This window comes from Bactrocera latifrons, unplaced genomic scaffold, assembly GCF_001853355.1.
Source record: "Bactrocera latifrons isolate USDA-ARS-PBARC rearing strain unplaced genomic scaffold, ASM185335v1 scaffold_168, whole genome shotgun sequence".
NCBI classification, from domain to species: domain Eukaryota; kingdom Metazoa; phylum Arthropoda; class Insecta; order Diptera; family Tephritidae; genus Bactrocera; species Bactrocera latifrons.
In genome coordinates this window covers 424,226-438,461 of record NW_017535163.1, presented here as the reverse complement: position 1 = coordinate 438,461, position 14,236 = coordinate 424,226, and the positions used below count along the sequence as shown (strand labels likewise).

Here is a 14,236-nt window from a genome sequence, read left to right as displayed (position 1 = left end):
ACCCATAGTACGGCAGAGGTTTTAGATAGGCCTCGAACCCTACCAAGGTGGTTAGTGTGTCCATTCCACACTGCCAATTGGTACTGAAAGTGCCTGGCATTTTCAGGGCGYYGATCAACGCTTTGATTTGATCCGTTGTACTTTTGAGTACCGTGGAGTAAGGCTGTCGTCAGCAGGTACCCACGTAAAATTTTCCGGTTGTTGTCCACAGGGACGTGCGAGTCAAGTCGCCAGGCAGCTCGTCCAAGGTGGCTCTAAAATCGGCGAAGAGTAGGTGTATGCCGATCTTCCTTTAACGGGTGTTTTCCAAGATTTCACGCTTGGTGAAATTCTGGTTGGTAAGAGATTTTCCAAATCTAAAGCCACATTGATAAGGCCCAATCAGTTTGTTAACTGTGTTCTTTAATCTTTCACACAATACGCTCGATAAAACGCTATATGATATATTACGGAGGCTTATCCTAAGGTAATTGGTGCAGATAGTGTGATCGCTCTTGCATGATGCATGCACCTTATCAGTTCTTCGCCGCCGTATTTGAACAGCTCGCACGGTAATCCATCGGAACATGTATTCCATTGTTTTAAATGGGGGATCGGGTTCGCCAACATCAGATTTTACACTTTCACTGCCGTTCAGCAGGTTGGCCAAATGTTCCGTCCATTACTTCAGTATGTTCTGAACATCTGCCACTAGAACACCACTTTGGGACCTAAAAGCAATACTTACTTATCATATATCTAATTTTAGCTCAATAACCGAAAGCATTTGACTGCACCTTATTTCTTGGGGGTCATAAATCAATAGAACTGAAAAGCCAAGCATAAAAGATGTGATCTCGTTATATATATATATATATACAAACGTATCTACAAACAAATTATTTAATATCCGTACACAATTATCTAACACAATTGTTCTTGCATACAGGAAGAAAGTATCAGCACACCTACACATACTTACAAATTCGAGAATCACTCACTTTCCCTTTTGCTCTTGACTTGCCGGTTTTGCTTTGCTTGGCTTACCTTTGACAACAAGGACATTTGCCGATTTCCTTCGACATTGGTAATCGCATTAGTGGCGTTATTGGGTCCCAAAGGACTCTATGGGAAATGCAACAAAATATAGCAGACACATAAAGACACTAAGACCGTTTTCATGTAAATGCTGTCATGCGGACGTTTGTGCCTTTATGCCCAAATGTAAATGTGTGATTATTAGGAGCTAATGTCAAAACTGTTTATATGTACATATATATTTATGTATACAATATATATTCACCTCACTTTAACCGCTATAAAGTTAGGTGTATATACATCAGCAACTGGAGCAAAGAGGTACCAACTGGTAGATCACAGCTCTTATCGCACTGATAGCCAACAATGCCATATTGTGTCCCAAATTTTCGCGTGTGTATACACATACAAACGCGTGTTTACTTCTCAAATTTAAACTTTGAGCGTGACATTACTTTCATTTAAACTATAACTTTTGTGGTGCTTCCAGCGACAATTCACTAAGTGAATCTCTTGACAATCCTTGAGAAGGGTTCAGCGAAGGGAACATTTGAGCAGAAGATTTAATACTTAACATTATAGTTAATAATATGGTATTGAAAGTGGTGGGATGATTAGCGCTGAATAATGCTGCTAGATAAGACCTTGATTTGACCACTGTTAAATTAGATCATCTCGTATGTCTGCCGGGACAAAGCATCTTATAAAACCCTTAATCCCTTAATTAATAATAATTATGCGCCAGCATTTTTCACAGTCTTTGTACAAATTTTACTTATTATTCTCAAATTGCTTGTGTCCCCTTTAGAATTGTAAACAGCTGTTTCCAACATTCTAACATTTTATGTTTTTTTTCCCCCCTTCAACTCCATTTTTATAATTTCAATCTCTATTCGCGTTATTATTTGTAATTGTTGTTGGAAATAAATTAATTTTGCGCTTCGTGCTTTAATACCAGCTGTGCACTTCCGTATTTTTGCATCTTCAATTATGTATTTTTTTTTTTTTTTTTTTTTTTTTTTTTTTTTTTTTTTTTTWTTTTTTTTTTTTTTTTTTTTTTTTTTTTGGATGATTTATTTTTTTTACCTTCGCATATGTCTCTGTTCTTCCGTTTCCGTTCTTGTTTCAGTAATTTCATGTTTGAAGTATGAAAAAAATGCTAAAAAAACCTAAAAAGTGCTTAATTAACATGTATGTACACGCATATGCATATATGTAGATATATAAACATGTGTCAAATGAAAGTAGATGTGGGGAAGTAAGAAAAATTTCACCTAGAGGAGGAAAATATTTTTATTGTAAAGACATCAATTGCTGAGAACTGAAGAGATATTTAATAAAAGAATAATATAAAGAGTAAAAAAATGGATAATAATAAAAACACCTCACGAAAAAAGCCATTTAGTACGCAGAAAGATGTGAAAAATTCCATAAAAAAAACTAGTTCATTGTGAATGACAATTAAAATCCTCTGGCCTTTTTTCAATTATTTAAAGTCTGCATTAATAATAATTAGCAGCACAAACCCACTTAATATACTTTAGTTGAACATTCAGATAGGTTTAATGATTTCAAAATAAAAATTTACCATGTTAATAAGATTTTTAAATTTTAAATTCTACGTGAATGCCGGAGAAGAAGAAGAATTTGACATTTGCTATGTCGTTTTCGCGCCTCTTGTGCGGCATTTTACATCCTCCTTTCGTGTATAGTGCAAATTGTGTCCGGCAAAATTTTTTCAGATTGCAAGAAAGCAAATTTGCTAGTTCAAAATATAAAACCAAGATTAAATTATATAATTTTGAACCAACAAGTGTTGCGAAACGCCAAAAAGAACATTTTCCGCTAATAATTCCTTTGCAATTATTACGTAGTGAACCTAGAATGGCAAAGTTAGCTAAAGCGATTGAGGGACAAAAATCACTGGACAATGGTAATGAAGAAGGAGTTGTGTCTTCGTCAAGCGGATTTTTGAGTGGTGAGGAAGATGTTGTTATTCCAGCGAAGGGTAAAGGACGCGGCCGTAAAGCCAAAAAAGAGGTAGACACCATACCGCCAGAAAATACAGAAAAAATTGTAAAAGCGGTTGGCACCGGCAGAGGACGCAAAAAGTTATCAAATGATGAGGAAATTGCAAATGCTTTAAATTCCTTAGACAATGAGTTGAAAGTTCAGAAAAAACCAGCTGCAGCAGCTAAAGGTCGTGCCAAAAAAGCTGCAACTGAGGAGTTCATACAAATGGTGGAAAATATTAGTACAGAAACTGTGGAAGTTGTAGCACCAGCCAAAAGAGGACGAAAAGCGACACCAGCAAAAGTTGTGGAAACATCTAATGAAAATAATGCAGAAATCAGTGTAGCGGCGGCACCGAAGGGAAGAGGTATTTATTAATTTTTTTTTTTCAAAGGTGTGAATTTTGTAAATAATACTGCTTAATAGGAAAAGGAAAAAAAGTTACTGCTGTATCTGCTGTAGATAATAAAGAACCGACTGCAGTCCAGCTAATTGCTGAAGGGTCCAACACCAAACAAAAAAGGCAAAAAAAATCAACCGGTGAGGTGCCAAAAGATGAAGTTGCCGAAACAGTAGATATAGTAAAAGAGGATAAAAAGAAGAAAGTCACCAAAAGCACCAAAGTCAAAGCAGAACCAATTGAATTAACCAACGGAGCAGAACCAGAACCTATTGTGGATGTGAAGAAAACCAAGGCAAAGGGCAGACAACCGAAAGTGGAGGAAATTGTGTCAAATAATGAACCAGAACCCATTGTGGAAAAAGTAAAATTAAGAGGCAGACAGCCAAAACAAGAGCAAAAGGAGGTAGTGGTTAAAGATTTATTGGAAAAATCGACAGAGAAACCTTCAATTAAAAAAACAGCCAGTAAACGCAAGGCCACAAACAAGGAACCAGTTACAGACAATTTAATTGAAAACAACGCAGAAGAATTGAATGTAGAAAAAAAAGGGGAGGATTCGAAACCCACCGCTAATAGTAATTTATATCATTGAAATATAATATAGAAAAAGGATTTATGAATTATTATATATTTTACAGAAATTTCCAAAAAAGAACCCAAGGAAAAGGAACCAGCAAAGGAAACTAAACCAAGAGCAAGAGCTACCAAAACACAGAAAAATGTCGCCGAGGAAAAATTAGGAAATGGTACGCCTAAAAATTTAAATGTTTTCTAAATAAATTGATTAGGCAACATTGTTTTGGTTGGCATGTAACTGGTTACTGAAATACCTTTATTTAAACAAAATTTTTTAAAAATATAAAATTACCAATATGAAAAATCGAAAGTGTATTCAATCTTATAGGAAAAATTTAAGTATGCTTCAGTATAGCACGTGACCTTTTACTGATTTTTTTATAGGTATCACAGAAGAGGACAAGAAATCCAAAGGTCGAAAGAGGGCTGCTGCCGTCGCTGACGATGATGAGGTCGATGGAGCTAAGCGTTAGTATTAAGTCCTTAAATATGGAATTAAGTAATATTTTAACACTAACATATTTTCATTGCAGCTGCAAAAGTAAAGAAGGCAAAAGCGCCTTTAATGAATTCAACTGCCACTAAATACAATAAAGACGACTTCATTTTGCCACCAAACGAAGATGGAGTAGAACGCTTCAATTTAAAAATATCCAGTTGGAATGTGGCTGGATTACGTTCATGGTTAAATAAAGATGGCTTACGCTATTTGGAATACGAATCACCAGACATTTTTTGTTTGCAGGTAATTTAAAATTTAAAATAGATATATGTACATCGTATTAGTTAATTACATAATATATTTTTATTTTAAAGGAGATTAAATGCACCATAGATCAACTACCGGAGGAGGTTGCGCGTATACCCGGCTATCATCCCTATTGGCTTTGCATGCCGGGCGGATATGCTGGCGTTGCTATATACTCAAAGATTATGCCTATTAATGTGGTATATGGCATTGATAATAAAGAGTTTGACGGAGCTGGTCGTATGATTACAGCCGAGTATGAGAAATTCTTTCTAATCAATGTTTATGTGCCAAATTCTGGACGTAAGCTGGTAAATTTAGAGGCACGTATGCGTTGGGAAAAACTATTTCAAGAGTACGTGAAACGATTGGATGCCATAAAGCCAGTTGTCATATGTGGTGATATGAACGTATCACATCAGGCCATCGATTTGGCAAATCCAAAAACCAATACACGTAGCGCCGGTTTTACACAGGAGGAACGCGACAAAATGACTGAATTATTGGCTCTTGGCTTTGTCGATACATTTAGACACTTTTATCCAGATCGCATAGGTGCTTACACATATTGGACATACATGGCAAATGCACGTTCGCGAAATGTTGGCTGGCGCTTGGATTATTACATTGTTTCTGAGCGTTTCACCAAGCGTGTGGTGGACAACTGTATCCGTGCGCAGGTAATGGGCAGCGACCACTGTCCAATCACACTGTTTTTGAAAATTTAAATCGTACATTCCTAATATTTTATGTAATCATTGAGTTGTTTGTCGACTTTCATATATTTTATTATTTATGTTTGTTTCTTGTCGTTTCTTAATCGAAAAATGTCACATCATCAGCGCCACATCACGCACACATCATTTTATATTACTTAAATGTAAAATCAATCATATTAAATGTAATTTTGGTATTATTATTTATTTCAATGAACTTTTCTAAACTAAAACGCAAATTATGCATTCCTATTATTAAATTGTTTAGGAATTCTCAATTTGTGTATTTTCGCAAAACAGCTATAATTACTACTAGAAACCATACCTAAAGAGGAATAATAAATTTAATAAATAAGAAATGTGGTTTTTTTTGTGAAAAGCGACCTTTTTATATTTAGATCAAATATTTCAAAAATATACAAAACTAATAATCAAACATTAAAAAAAATTATAGGGCGTTAGTTGCATTCAAATACTTCATGGTTCACAAAAACTCTATGCACATGACGTCACACTTTATCGCTATCGCAGGCAGCCTCTTAAGGCGCATTGACAAAAGCGCCAGCAAATAGAATATTTCTCTTATTCCAAATAGCGTAGAAGAATGGGCGATCAGCAACAAACTGCAGTGGTATTAGAAGGCAACGTGTCATCATAATCATTGCTAAAACAATTAAAGAATTGAGGAAAAATGTATATTTGTACATTTATCAATTCTGCATGTAGATGTGAGATATTTACCAGTTGCGGCGGCTGCTTCGGTGCCCTCTTCGTTGACCTCAATAACAGCCTTATGGAAAACATTGGATACTTGCAGAGGCTCGGGTGATTCCAACATGTTGCTGAACTCAGCTTCTTCGCTGAAAATTTTGCTTATGCCCAGCTGAAAGTGCATGAAAATACATACGCATTGAGGATTAGCGAAAAAGTTATCAAAAAATCGTAAATTTTGGTATTATTGTTAGCGTTAATATGTACGTAGGCATTATTTGCTGTTTAAAAACGGCAGTAGCGGTCGTAATAATAAAATATTGATTATGGCACACACAGAAAATTAAATAAGTGATAAGTTAAGGCAACGATAAGAATGTGAGAAGTGACCCAAACGCTATTTATAAGTTTCGTACATTGGAACTGGCTAAAGTTATGAATTACATGCAAATCAAGGTAGCCATAGTGATATTGCCCAATACTGTGAAGGTCATACAAAATCTACAATAGTGTTACTATACCTTCTTCAACGTTTCCGTCAACTCTACTTCGTATTCCACTTTGAACTTAGGCAATTGGACCACAACGTCCTCGTTGGCTTCTAAATTTCCAGCTAGATCCACCAAATTGACTGATTTTAATTTCTCAGCAAGAGTTTTGAGGCCTTCTCGCTCATTAGGCAACAGAACCAGCATTGATAAATCCGAATCTTTGTAAGGCAGTTCAAGAGCTTGGCAATCCAACTCTTCAAAGAATCCATAGCCAAATTTCGCTTTGTGATTCATGTATTGCACTTTAACTGATTCCTCTTTGGATATCCAAAAATCACCCTCAACGGTTTGTTCTTCTTCAAATTTATGCGCCCATAAACCTTTGAAATGCAAAGCATTCAGTAAAACCAGGCGGGTTAGAGCACCGAATGCCGAGGCCTGCACAAGATCCTTAATTTTTCCAGCCGTTTTATCTTCTACCCAAGAATTAATGGCGACGGCAACATTTTCGCTTTCTGCAAAGTTAACATTTTCAGTTTCAGCGTTATAACTTTCTTTTAGCTCTGTTTGGTAATCTGGTTTCAAGTCATAGCCTCGCGGAACGTACACTTTGTTTGCAATTTTCAATAACTCACTGTCCTTGTATTTATCAAAAACAAATGCGAACGTTGTAGCTACTTCCGGGTGGAAATTCGACGCAAACTTCAAACCTTCTGCTATTTGATCAGCAGTTTCACCACTGGCACCGGCAAATGCCAATGCGACACAGGTCTGAATTGAAAATGGTGAGAAGACAATGTTTTGTTTTAAACCGCCGGCTGCGAGTAATTCGAAGAGCTCCGTGGCAACAGCTGCTCCACCACGGGCGAATTCCAGATTGAAATCGAGCATTATTGCACTTTCTGGGCACTTATTTGGCGAAGATAAATAAGTTTAAAAAACTAGTTTTAATTTTTTTCCAAATCGGCGAAAGTATATTAAGCAATTGCCAACTTAATACGTTTTACAAAGTACACTCCCTACTTTAACGACGGCCGCTGATGGAATGCGCTGTGGTTCATTTTAACGCCAACGTTATACTCACCCTAGTATGGCCTTAATGCGTCATGAGTCATTTGTCCAAATATTTATGGTTGAGTATTCTTCATAACAATACGCGATACACGATTGAATTTTGGTGAAATAATTGCTGATAAAAACATAATACATACGTTCGACAGTCCAATGTTATTTTGGTGCTCCGCATTGTGGCTCTCCTATTTAACAAATTGTTTATCTCTAAAAGATATACAAACACCACTATAATATAAATACACATCCTCGTACTAGCGTTCATATGTAGGTAAACAAAAATATCGTCGGTTCATTAACATTTTGGAGCTAAAGATTTCAGAGGCAAAAATATATGTTAATTGGGATTTTACGATTTAACATCCGTATAATAAGTGATGTTAATTTTTTCAATTTGGTATTAACATTTTTAATAAATTTAATTTCTTTAATTTATATAAATATTCAAAATATCATCCCTGAAATTCCTCAACAAAAATCCCCCAATAGAACGTTTTCCAACGGCTATATTGTGAATGCTTTTGACATTTGATTAAAACATCTGTTTGTACTCAAATAGAAATGTCAACAATAGCAGTTCCCAAAACAACCTCTAATATTCAATTGCAGGTAACGAGTAATAATATATATCGTTTGCATTAAATGCACACAGTGTAAGTGGTCGTTATAATGGTAAAGCTAAAATAATACATGTAAATATATTGCGTGCTAAGAAACTAATAAAGTGGTCAGCTTCAACGCTTCGTTGAAATGGATCCCTGGATTTTTCTCGGCGTTATTGTAGTGCTTTATTGCGTATGTTTTTTCATTGATCGCCTGTTCAAGGTAAGACTCCCGCTTGATCTTTGCACCTCTCGTATATACAAGTAAATATGTGTGCTTATTTTGTTGCAGAGCTGTATGCACTATCCATATGATGCATTTCTGAAAAATACAGGTCTGACGGTGCAATTTATGCGCCTGCGTTGGCATACAACTGCATTTAATCGTGCCATGCTACGATGGGGCAACAATACCGGTTGGATACGTCTATGGCTAACACGAAGCTACACCGTCGGCGTTTTGGTGTCCTTATCGTTGTTACCCATTGGTATAATTTTGTTATTTATAACAATATTTAATGGCGAAAATAATAGCACAGTAAATGTCGGCACCAGCAGTGCTGGTCGTACTGGACCAGGTGCTGAAAGCGGGGTACTCCAGAATGCACCAAAAGTGGAAATTTTATTGCCCGGTGTTAATTTACCACTCGAAGAAGTTGGTTACTATGCATTAACTTTACTCTTATGTACAATAGTACACGAATTCGGACACGCTTTGGCAGCCGTGCAAGAAGATATACCAGTGATTGGATTCGGGTTTCAAGTAAGTAAAATTTTTTAATTTCTTTTGCATTTTTAAAATAATTTTATATGTCTAGCTTTACCTGTGCCTACCCTTCGCATATACCGAGATCTCTACGGAACACCTCAATGCACTAAAATGGTTCAAGAAGCTGCGTATTATCTGCGCGGGCATTTGGCACAACTTCTTATTTGCTTGCTTCTGCTACTTCCTGCTCTCTACGCTGAGTTACGTAGCCGCTCCGTTTTACACGGTGGACCATGGCATTGTGGTCACAGATATGACACGCAATTCTCCGTTGCTTGGCACAGCCGGAAAAGGACTAATGGCTGGAGACATTATTTCACAAATTAACGACTGCAAAGTAAACACAGAATCAGATTGGTACGACTGCTTACGACGTTCGATACGCGGCCCACATCTAGGATACTGTGTTTCCCATGACTTTATACGATACAACGATGAAAGCATCGAAATCTCACATCACAGCGCCGATGGCATGCTACAATGCTGTGATGAACGCAACGAAAAGCTTTGTTGCTTCGAGTCTGTGGCTGAAGGCCTTAATAGCTTGGAAACTGCGGGCATTACAGAAACAGCCGAACATGCACAAATACCGCAACATGTTTGCCTAGACGTACGCCGGACAATAGAAGATTCACATGGTTACTGTACCGGTGGCGTTGGCAAAAGTAGCAAATCGAGTAGTTTCTGTCAGAGTGGCTTCTGCCTGCGCCCTTTACTACGCAACACATCTACAATTTTAACATTCAAACGCACAAGCGGCAGCGCCAAAAGTCAACCAACGAAATTGCGCGATGTGATCTATATTGGACATCCAGCTGACGTCTCGAGTACAGTGCGGATATCACCTTTTGTGCCGCGTCGGTCCTATGTGTCACCGCAATGGGGAGACACTTACGCTCTCTTCCTCAAATATAATGTGATTTTCAGTTTTGGTCAAGCGCTTCTAAACGCCATACCATGCTTTGGTCTGGACGGTTATCACATCACAAGCACTATCGTACATAGTTTTCTAGTCCAGCGCGTCACTGAACGCCCAAAACGCGATTTTATAGCATTACTAGTCGCTGGCACAGGCACGATACTGTTTGGTTCGGCGCTTTTGAAAGTGCTTTGGATGAGTGTGATACGATTTCTGTACTAGTCCGTTAAGTGGTGCTATTTCTGCTGAATTTGTCAACTTCTAACTAACTACGATTATTTATTTATATTACTTATTTAAATTGCCTAGAGTAGGACGCGCGCAATGCATGTTTAATGATAAAAAAAACCATTAATTTATAGTTTTTCTACCAAATACTTGAAGCTGTAGTATTCAAACAAACAATTTATTGCAATTAAAAAGACCTAGACGCTAATTCGAATTAAATGCATAATATCGAGTTAACATTTTCTAACAATGTAGGTACGTAAACGTAACGTATTCACATAAAACGTAATAAATTAGAATAAAGTTTGTGGTGGATCGAATAAGCCACCAAATCGGAACTGCTGAATTACCAAATAAAATGCACAAACTGGCAAACGCTGTACTCAAATTAAATGAAATAAGAAGGTGTTTTATTTTCTATTTTTGTAGTTATCCAGCTTATTTTTCCAGCTGTTGGTTAACAATGTCGTCTTCAATAACGTTTTTTTTTATCGTGTTTCGCTTAACTTTTGATTTCTTCACTGTGTGTTCTCTTACTTTCCTGCGCCACTGCGCTATTTGCTTTCTCCTTACTTATGCCACTCAGATCCAAACTCGTTTGCAGCTCAGTAAGACTTCGTCGTCCGTATTGCAGCATCATTTTAATAGCCAATTCATCTGTTTGGCCGCTATGCGTGCGAAAATCGTGACGCGCCCAGTCACGTAACTCGCGTTGGTTACTCTTATCGGGCACCAGTCTTATGGTGCGAAATATTTCACGATATAGCTTAAGCACCTCCTGACGAAGCATGAACTACAACAAGTGTTTGTCACAACTGATAAAGTTAGTAAATTGCTGCTAGTGAAGAATTATTTAATATTTACCTGTTTCAAGTTTAACGCAGTTTGCGGTAATTTTGTCATTTTATTTCAAGCTAAATGCACTACATAAATATTTAACAGCTGTTTGGGCAGCTCATTCTGAATTTTCTATATTTTTTGTTTGCGCTCAAAAACAGCTGTGTTCGCTGTTTATTGTGCTCCGCTGATTCGCTTCATGGCGATTTTGTTTTGGTTTGTTTTTTATTACCAGCATCGAAGGTTCCTAACCGTGCTAAGTGGTGAGTAAGTTGATAAACACTTCTTAAAATTTGTGCAATGGGTTAATGTGGCATCAGGCTGATGAATAAAAAACATTTTCACGTCTTTTAATACAAATCTTTGTTATTGTTTCAAATTATTAAATGATATGCACTTAACCTGATAATCATTTTATATAAAATGCAGTAAAAGAATTTCTACAAACTCATCCCCCATATTGGTCATTCAAATTATTTTCACCACACCACTCAATGAGAAGGCCACCACATCACGAACTGCACACAACACAGCCAATCAGATGTGAACGAATGGCGGAATTGAGTGGTTGTTAAATACGGATGTCAAAAAGAAGTTTGCGGAAATACTAAAAAATAATCGTGACCGGTGTTTGTGCTTAAAAAGTGAAGATTTTTAAATTATTATAATTTACATACATATTTGATTGCGTTGAAATACGCGGAAAACGTGCAACACTGCGTGCAAGACATAAGTAATTAAAAAAAGAAACAATTGTCAATGAAAGTGACAAAGGTCTTACAAGTGGACTGCAGAACGCGGTATAGAAATCTGTTTTGCTATTTCTGCTGATGACTACGGTATTTACTAAGCTTGAAACAACGCAAACTAATTCGTTTATGCACAGCAATGTGCATGCGTCCAGGTGTTTAGAAATTCAAGTGAGTTGCAGGCAAAACAAAGTTCCAACAGCATGCGCCACGCTCCAGCATCAGTACATCGCCAATTGTTCTGCTTACACTGAGCGAAAAATGAGCATGGAAAGTTTAAATGAAATAAATTATCCACTTGTAGCTCTGAATACGCTGTGAATATTTGAAATGTGATCAAGCGATACAAATAGCTACGAAAAAGAAAAAAAAAAATACAAGTGGCGATGTGACACACAAATAATTGGAAAAACATGACACAACTCGAAAACTTGAAACTATGAAACATATTGGGAAATGTGTATATATGTTTGTGCTGTATTTGAATATATATAGTATTGTGAAGAAGCAAATTCGGGTAGTTAGAATTAGAATTTGATTTTTTGTGGCTTTTTGTTTTTCATATACAAGTGTATATACATATGTACATGCATATGTACATATGTACATATTGACCAATTTGAGAACTTTTATCGTGACCATCAGTGAGTAGTTGACTTTTGGCATAAATGCGATGCGAAAAAAATTAAACAAATAACACCATCCATTGCATAAATTTATGTATAATTTACAAAAACAACAAATACACTAATTTTGTTGCAGTTCAAATGCATTCTTGCCTGCAATGTGCACACTTGAGAAATTGCTTTAATTAACGCGCAAAGTTGTTGCTCTTCGAATCACTATTTTTTTTATAATATTGCTTCTGCTGTGAGCATAGCGGCTGAGCAGTTGGTTTTTTACAACAAAGCAAAACCAAATGGTCGGTATGCAAATTTGCAATATGATACCAGAGGAGAAGGATGTTCAGTCAGACAACGTTTATAATACAATAGTTTTATACGATATCGCTATGAAATCTGTATTTATTATGACTATAAAAGCTATTGGCTATTTTGTGCGAAATTTGTTGACTTAAACTATTGAAGCATTGAAATTACATAAATAATATAAATATCGTCACCTAAAATGTAAAACAGAGTATCATAAAAAAAACCGAAAATCGCCATGAGATATAGTAACCAATATATAACCATTTCATAACTAAAACTCAAATTTTTTCAATGTTAGTGATTTCTATCATATCGTGTTTCCTTCGTCTGTTAATTTATGAAAAGTATACATTATTTGGCATTTTAAGTGACGATATGTATATGTATCTATAGCATGCTTGTATGTATGTGTGCTAGTCATTCGATTTATTTACCTTTTTTGTTATGTGAAATACTGTTACAATCGTGTCACACGTTGAACCCGCTTTTTTTTATATAGAATTTCGCAGTCAAATTAAAAAATACAAAAATGCAGCGCACATTCTTTATCCTGTTCGATCAAACATGTGCATGTGATCACGAGCGAGTTCGTATTTTTTATGTGTTTTTGAATTTCGTTACAATTTGCTTTCATTTTCATTACTGTTTTCCATTTCATTCTAAAGGCAAATTACAAGAAATAAAATATTAAGAAAGAAAAAAATAATAATAATAAAAAATAAAATTGAAACAGAACCGAAAGTTAAAAATAAACATAATGCTCACAATATACGCAGAGCGCACGTACTAAGCAGCAAAGGTGAGTTCCTTGCTCAAGAGAGCGCCAGTTTTCAATGAGTGTAACGCGCAGCAGAGTGAAATTTTTGCCGATTTTGCTCTCTCAGCGGCACTGTCTGCAGCAGGAAGATACCTTGGAGCAAAACAGGTAGAATGTGGCGCGAAAGGCTTATTTGTTAGCGAAACGCGAGCGTGTGCGGTTGGCCAAAGAGTCTGGCGGCTTTTGTGTGATTTGTGGGCATGAAAGTAACAAATGTGTGTGTCTCTCAGTGCATATAAACACATACTAGCTTCTATATAGGTAAAATGTGCTCCAATTGGATTTAGTTTTCGAAAAAAATATATATATAAATATGCATATAATAATTAAAAGATTTAATTAGTGAAAATTTTATGTTTATATTATTTATGCTAAAGATGTGGAAATCGAAGAAATAATTAAGTGCAAGTTGTAAAACTATTTAATATATATATATTTTTGATATTTGTGTACATCACACGCTGAAAACTAATGGTCATGTATGTATATTTGAAGCTATTTTTGTATTGAAAACAGCATGCGCCTAGCGAAATGTGAAAAATCTCAGCAATGAAAATTTTTTGGTGTTTTGATGAGAGCAATAGACCGCAGAGAACGCTTACTTATTTTGAGGTTAAAGGTTAAATTTCGTTACAAA

The 14,236-nt window shown here is 36.1% G+C and overlaps 5 protein-coding genes across 11 annotated transcripts in view; 3 read left to right on the top strand and 2 right to left on the bottom strand.

Annotated features, from left to right (window-relative positions):
* The first annotated feature begins 2,680 nt into the window (after nt 1-2,680).
* LOC108966636 (recombination repair protein 1) lies at nt 2,681-5,832 on the top strand. The gene is made up of 6 exons (XM_018929643.1): nt 2,681-3,397; nt 3,457-4,008; nt 4,072-4,179; nt 4,394-4,477; nt 4,543-4,754; nt 4,826-5,832. The coding sequence occupies exons 1-6, from the start codon at nt 2,902-2,904 to the stop codon at nt 5,483-5,485; spliced, it is 2,112 nt and encodes a 703-aa protein (XP_018785188.1). The 5' UTR covers nt 2,681-2,901; the 3' UTR covers nt 5,486-5,832.
* Nucleotides 5,833-5,853: 21 nt separating this feature from the next.
* Nucleotides 5,854-7,998, bottom strand: LOC108966638 (serine protease inhibitor 42Dd). The gene is made up of 3 exons (XM_018929647.1): nt 6,706-7,998; nt 6,215-6,356; nt 5,854-6,137 (listed from the first exon to the last, which is right to left on the bottom strand). The coding sequence occupies exons 1-3, from the start codon at nt 7,564-7,566 to the stop codon at nt 6,013-6,015; spliced, it is 1,128 nt and encodes a 375-aa protein (XP_018785192.1). The 5' UTR covers nt 7,567-7,998; the 3' UTR covers nt 5,854-6,012.
* A 126-nt stretch (nt 7,999-8,124) lies between these two features.
* On the top strand, nt 8,125-10,565 carry LOC108966637 (membrane-bound transcription factor site-2 protease). Of its 2 annotated transcripts, XM_018929645.1 has the most exons (4): nt 8,125-8,143; nt 8,356-8,571; nt 8,641-9,111; nt 9,167-10,565. In XM_018929645.1, the coding sequence occupies exons 2-4, from the start codon at nt 8,497-8,499 to the stop codon at nt 10,256-10,258; spliced, it is 1,638 nt and encodes a 545-aa protein (XP_018785190.1). In that variant the 5' UTR covers nt 8,125-8,143; nt 8,356-8,496; the 3' UTR covers nt 10,259-10,565. The 2 variants fall into 2 exon arrangements, with proteins under 2 accessions (XP_018785190.1, XP_018785189.1); XM_018929644.1 differs by lacking the exon at nt 8,125-8,143 and having other exon boundaries at nt 8,303-8,571.
* Nucleotides 10,566-10,652: 87 nt separating this feature from the next.
* On the bottom strand, nt 10,653-11,245 carry LOC108966639 (LYR motif-containing protein 2). The gene is made up of 2 exons (XM_018929648.1): nt 11,129-11,245; nt 10,653-11,057 (listed from the first exon to the last, which is right to left on the bottom strand). The coding sequence occupies exons 1-2, from the start codon at nt 11,165-11,167 to the stop codon at nt 10,767-10,769; spliced, it is 330 nt and encodes a 109-aa protein (XP_018785193.1). The 5' UTR covers nt 11,168-11,245; the 3' UTR covers nt 10,653-10,766.
* A 631-nt stretch (nt 11,246-11,876) lies between these two features.
* The window catches only part of LOC108966634 (sine oculis-binding protein homolog), a 34,887-nt gene continuing 32,527 nt past the window's right edge, over nt 11,877-14,236 (top strand). For 3 of the 6 annotated variants that reach the window (XM_018929638.1, XM_018929640.1, XM_018929637.1), the window contains exon 1: nt 13,554-13,860. The gene's annotated coding sequence lies outside the window, so the exon portion shown is untranslated. Of the gene's footprint in view, nt 12,022-13,553; nt 13,861-13,996; nt 14,079-14,236 lie in introns of those variants that run through there. The other 3 variants (XM_018929642.1, XM_018929639.1, XM_018929641.1) reach the window with 2 other exon arrangements.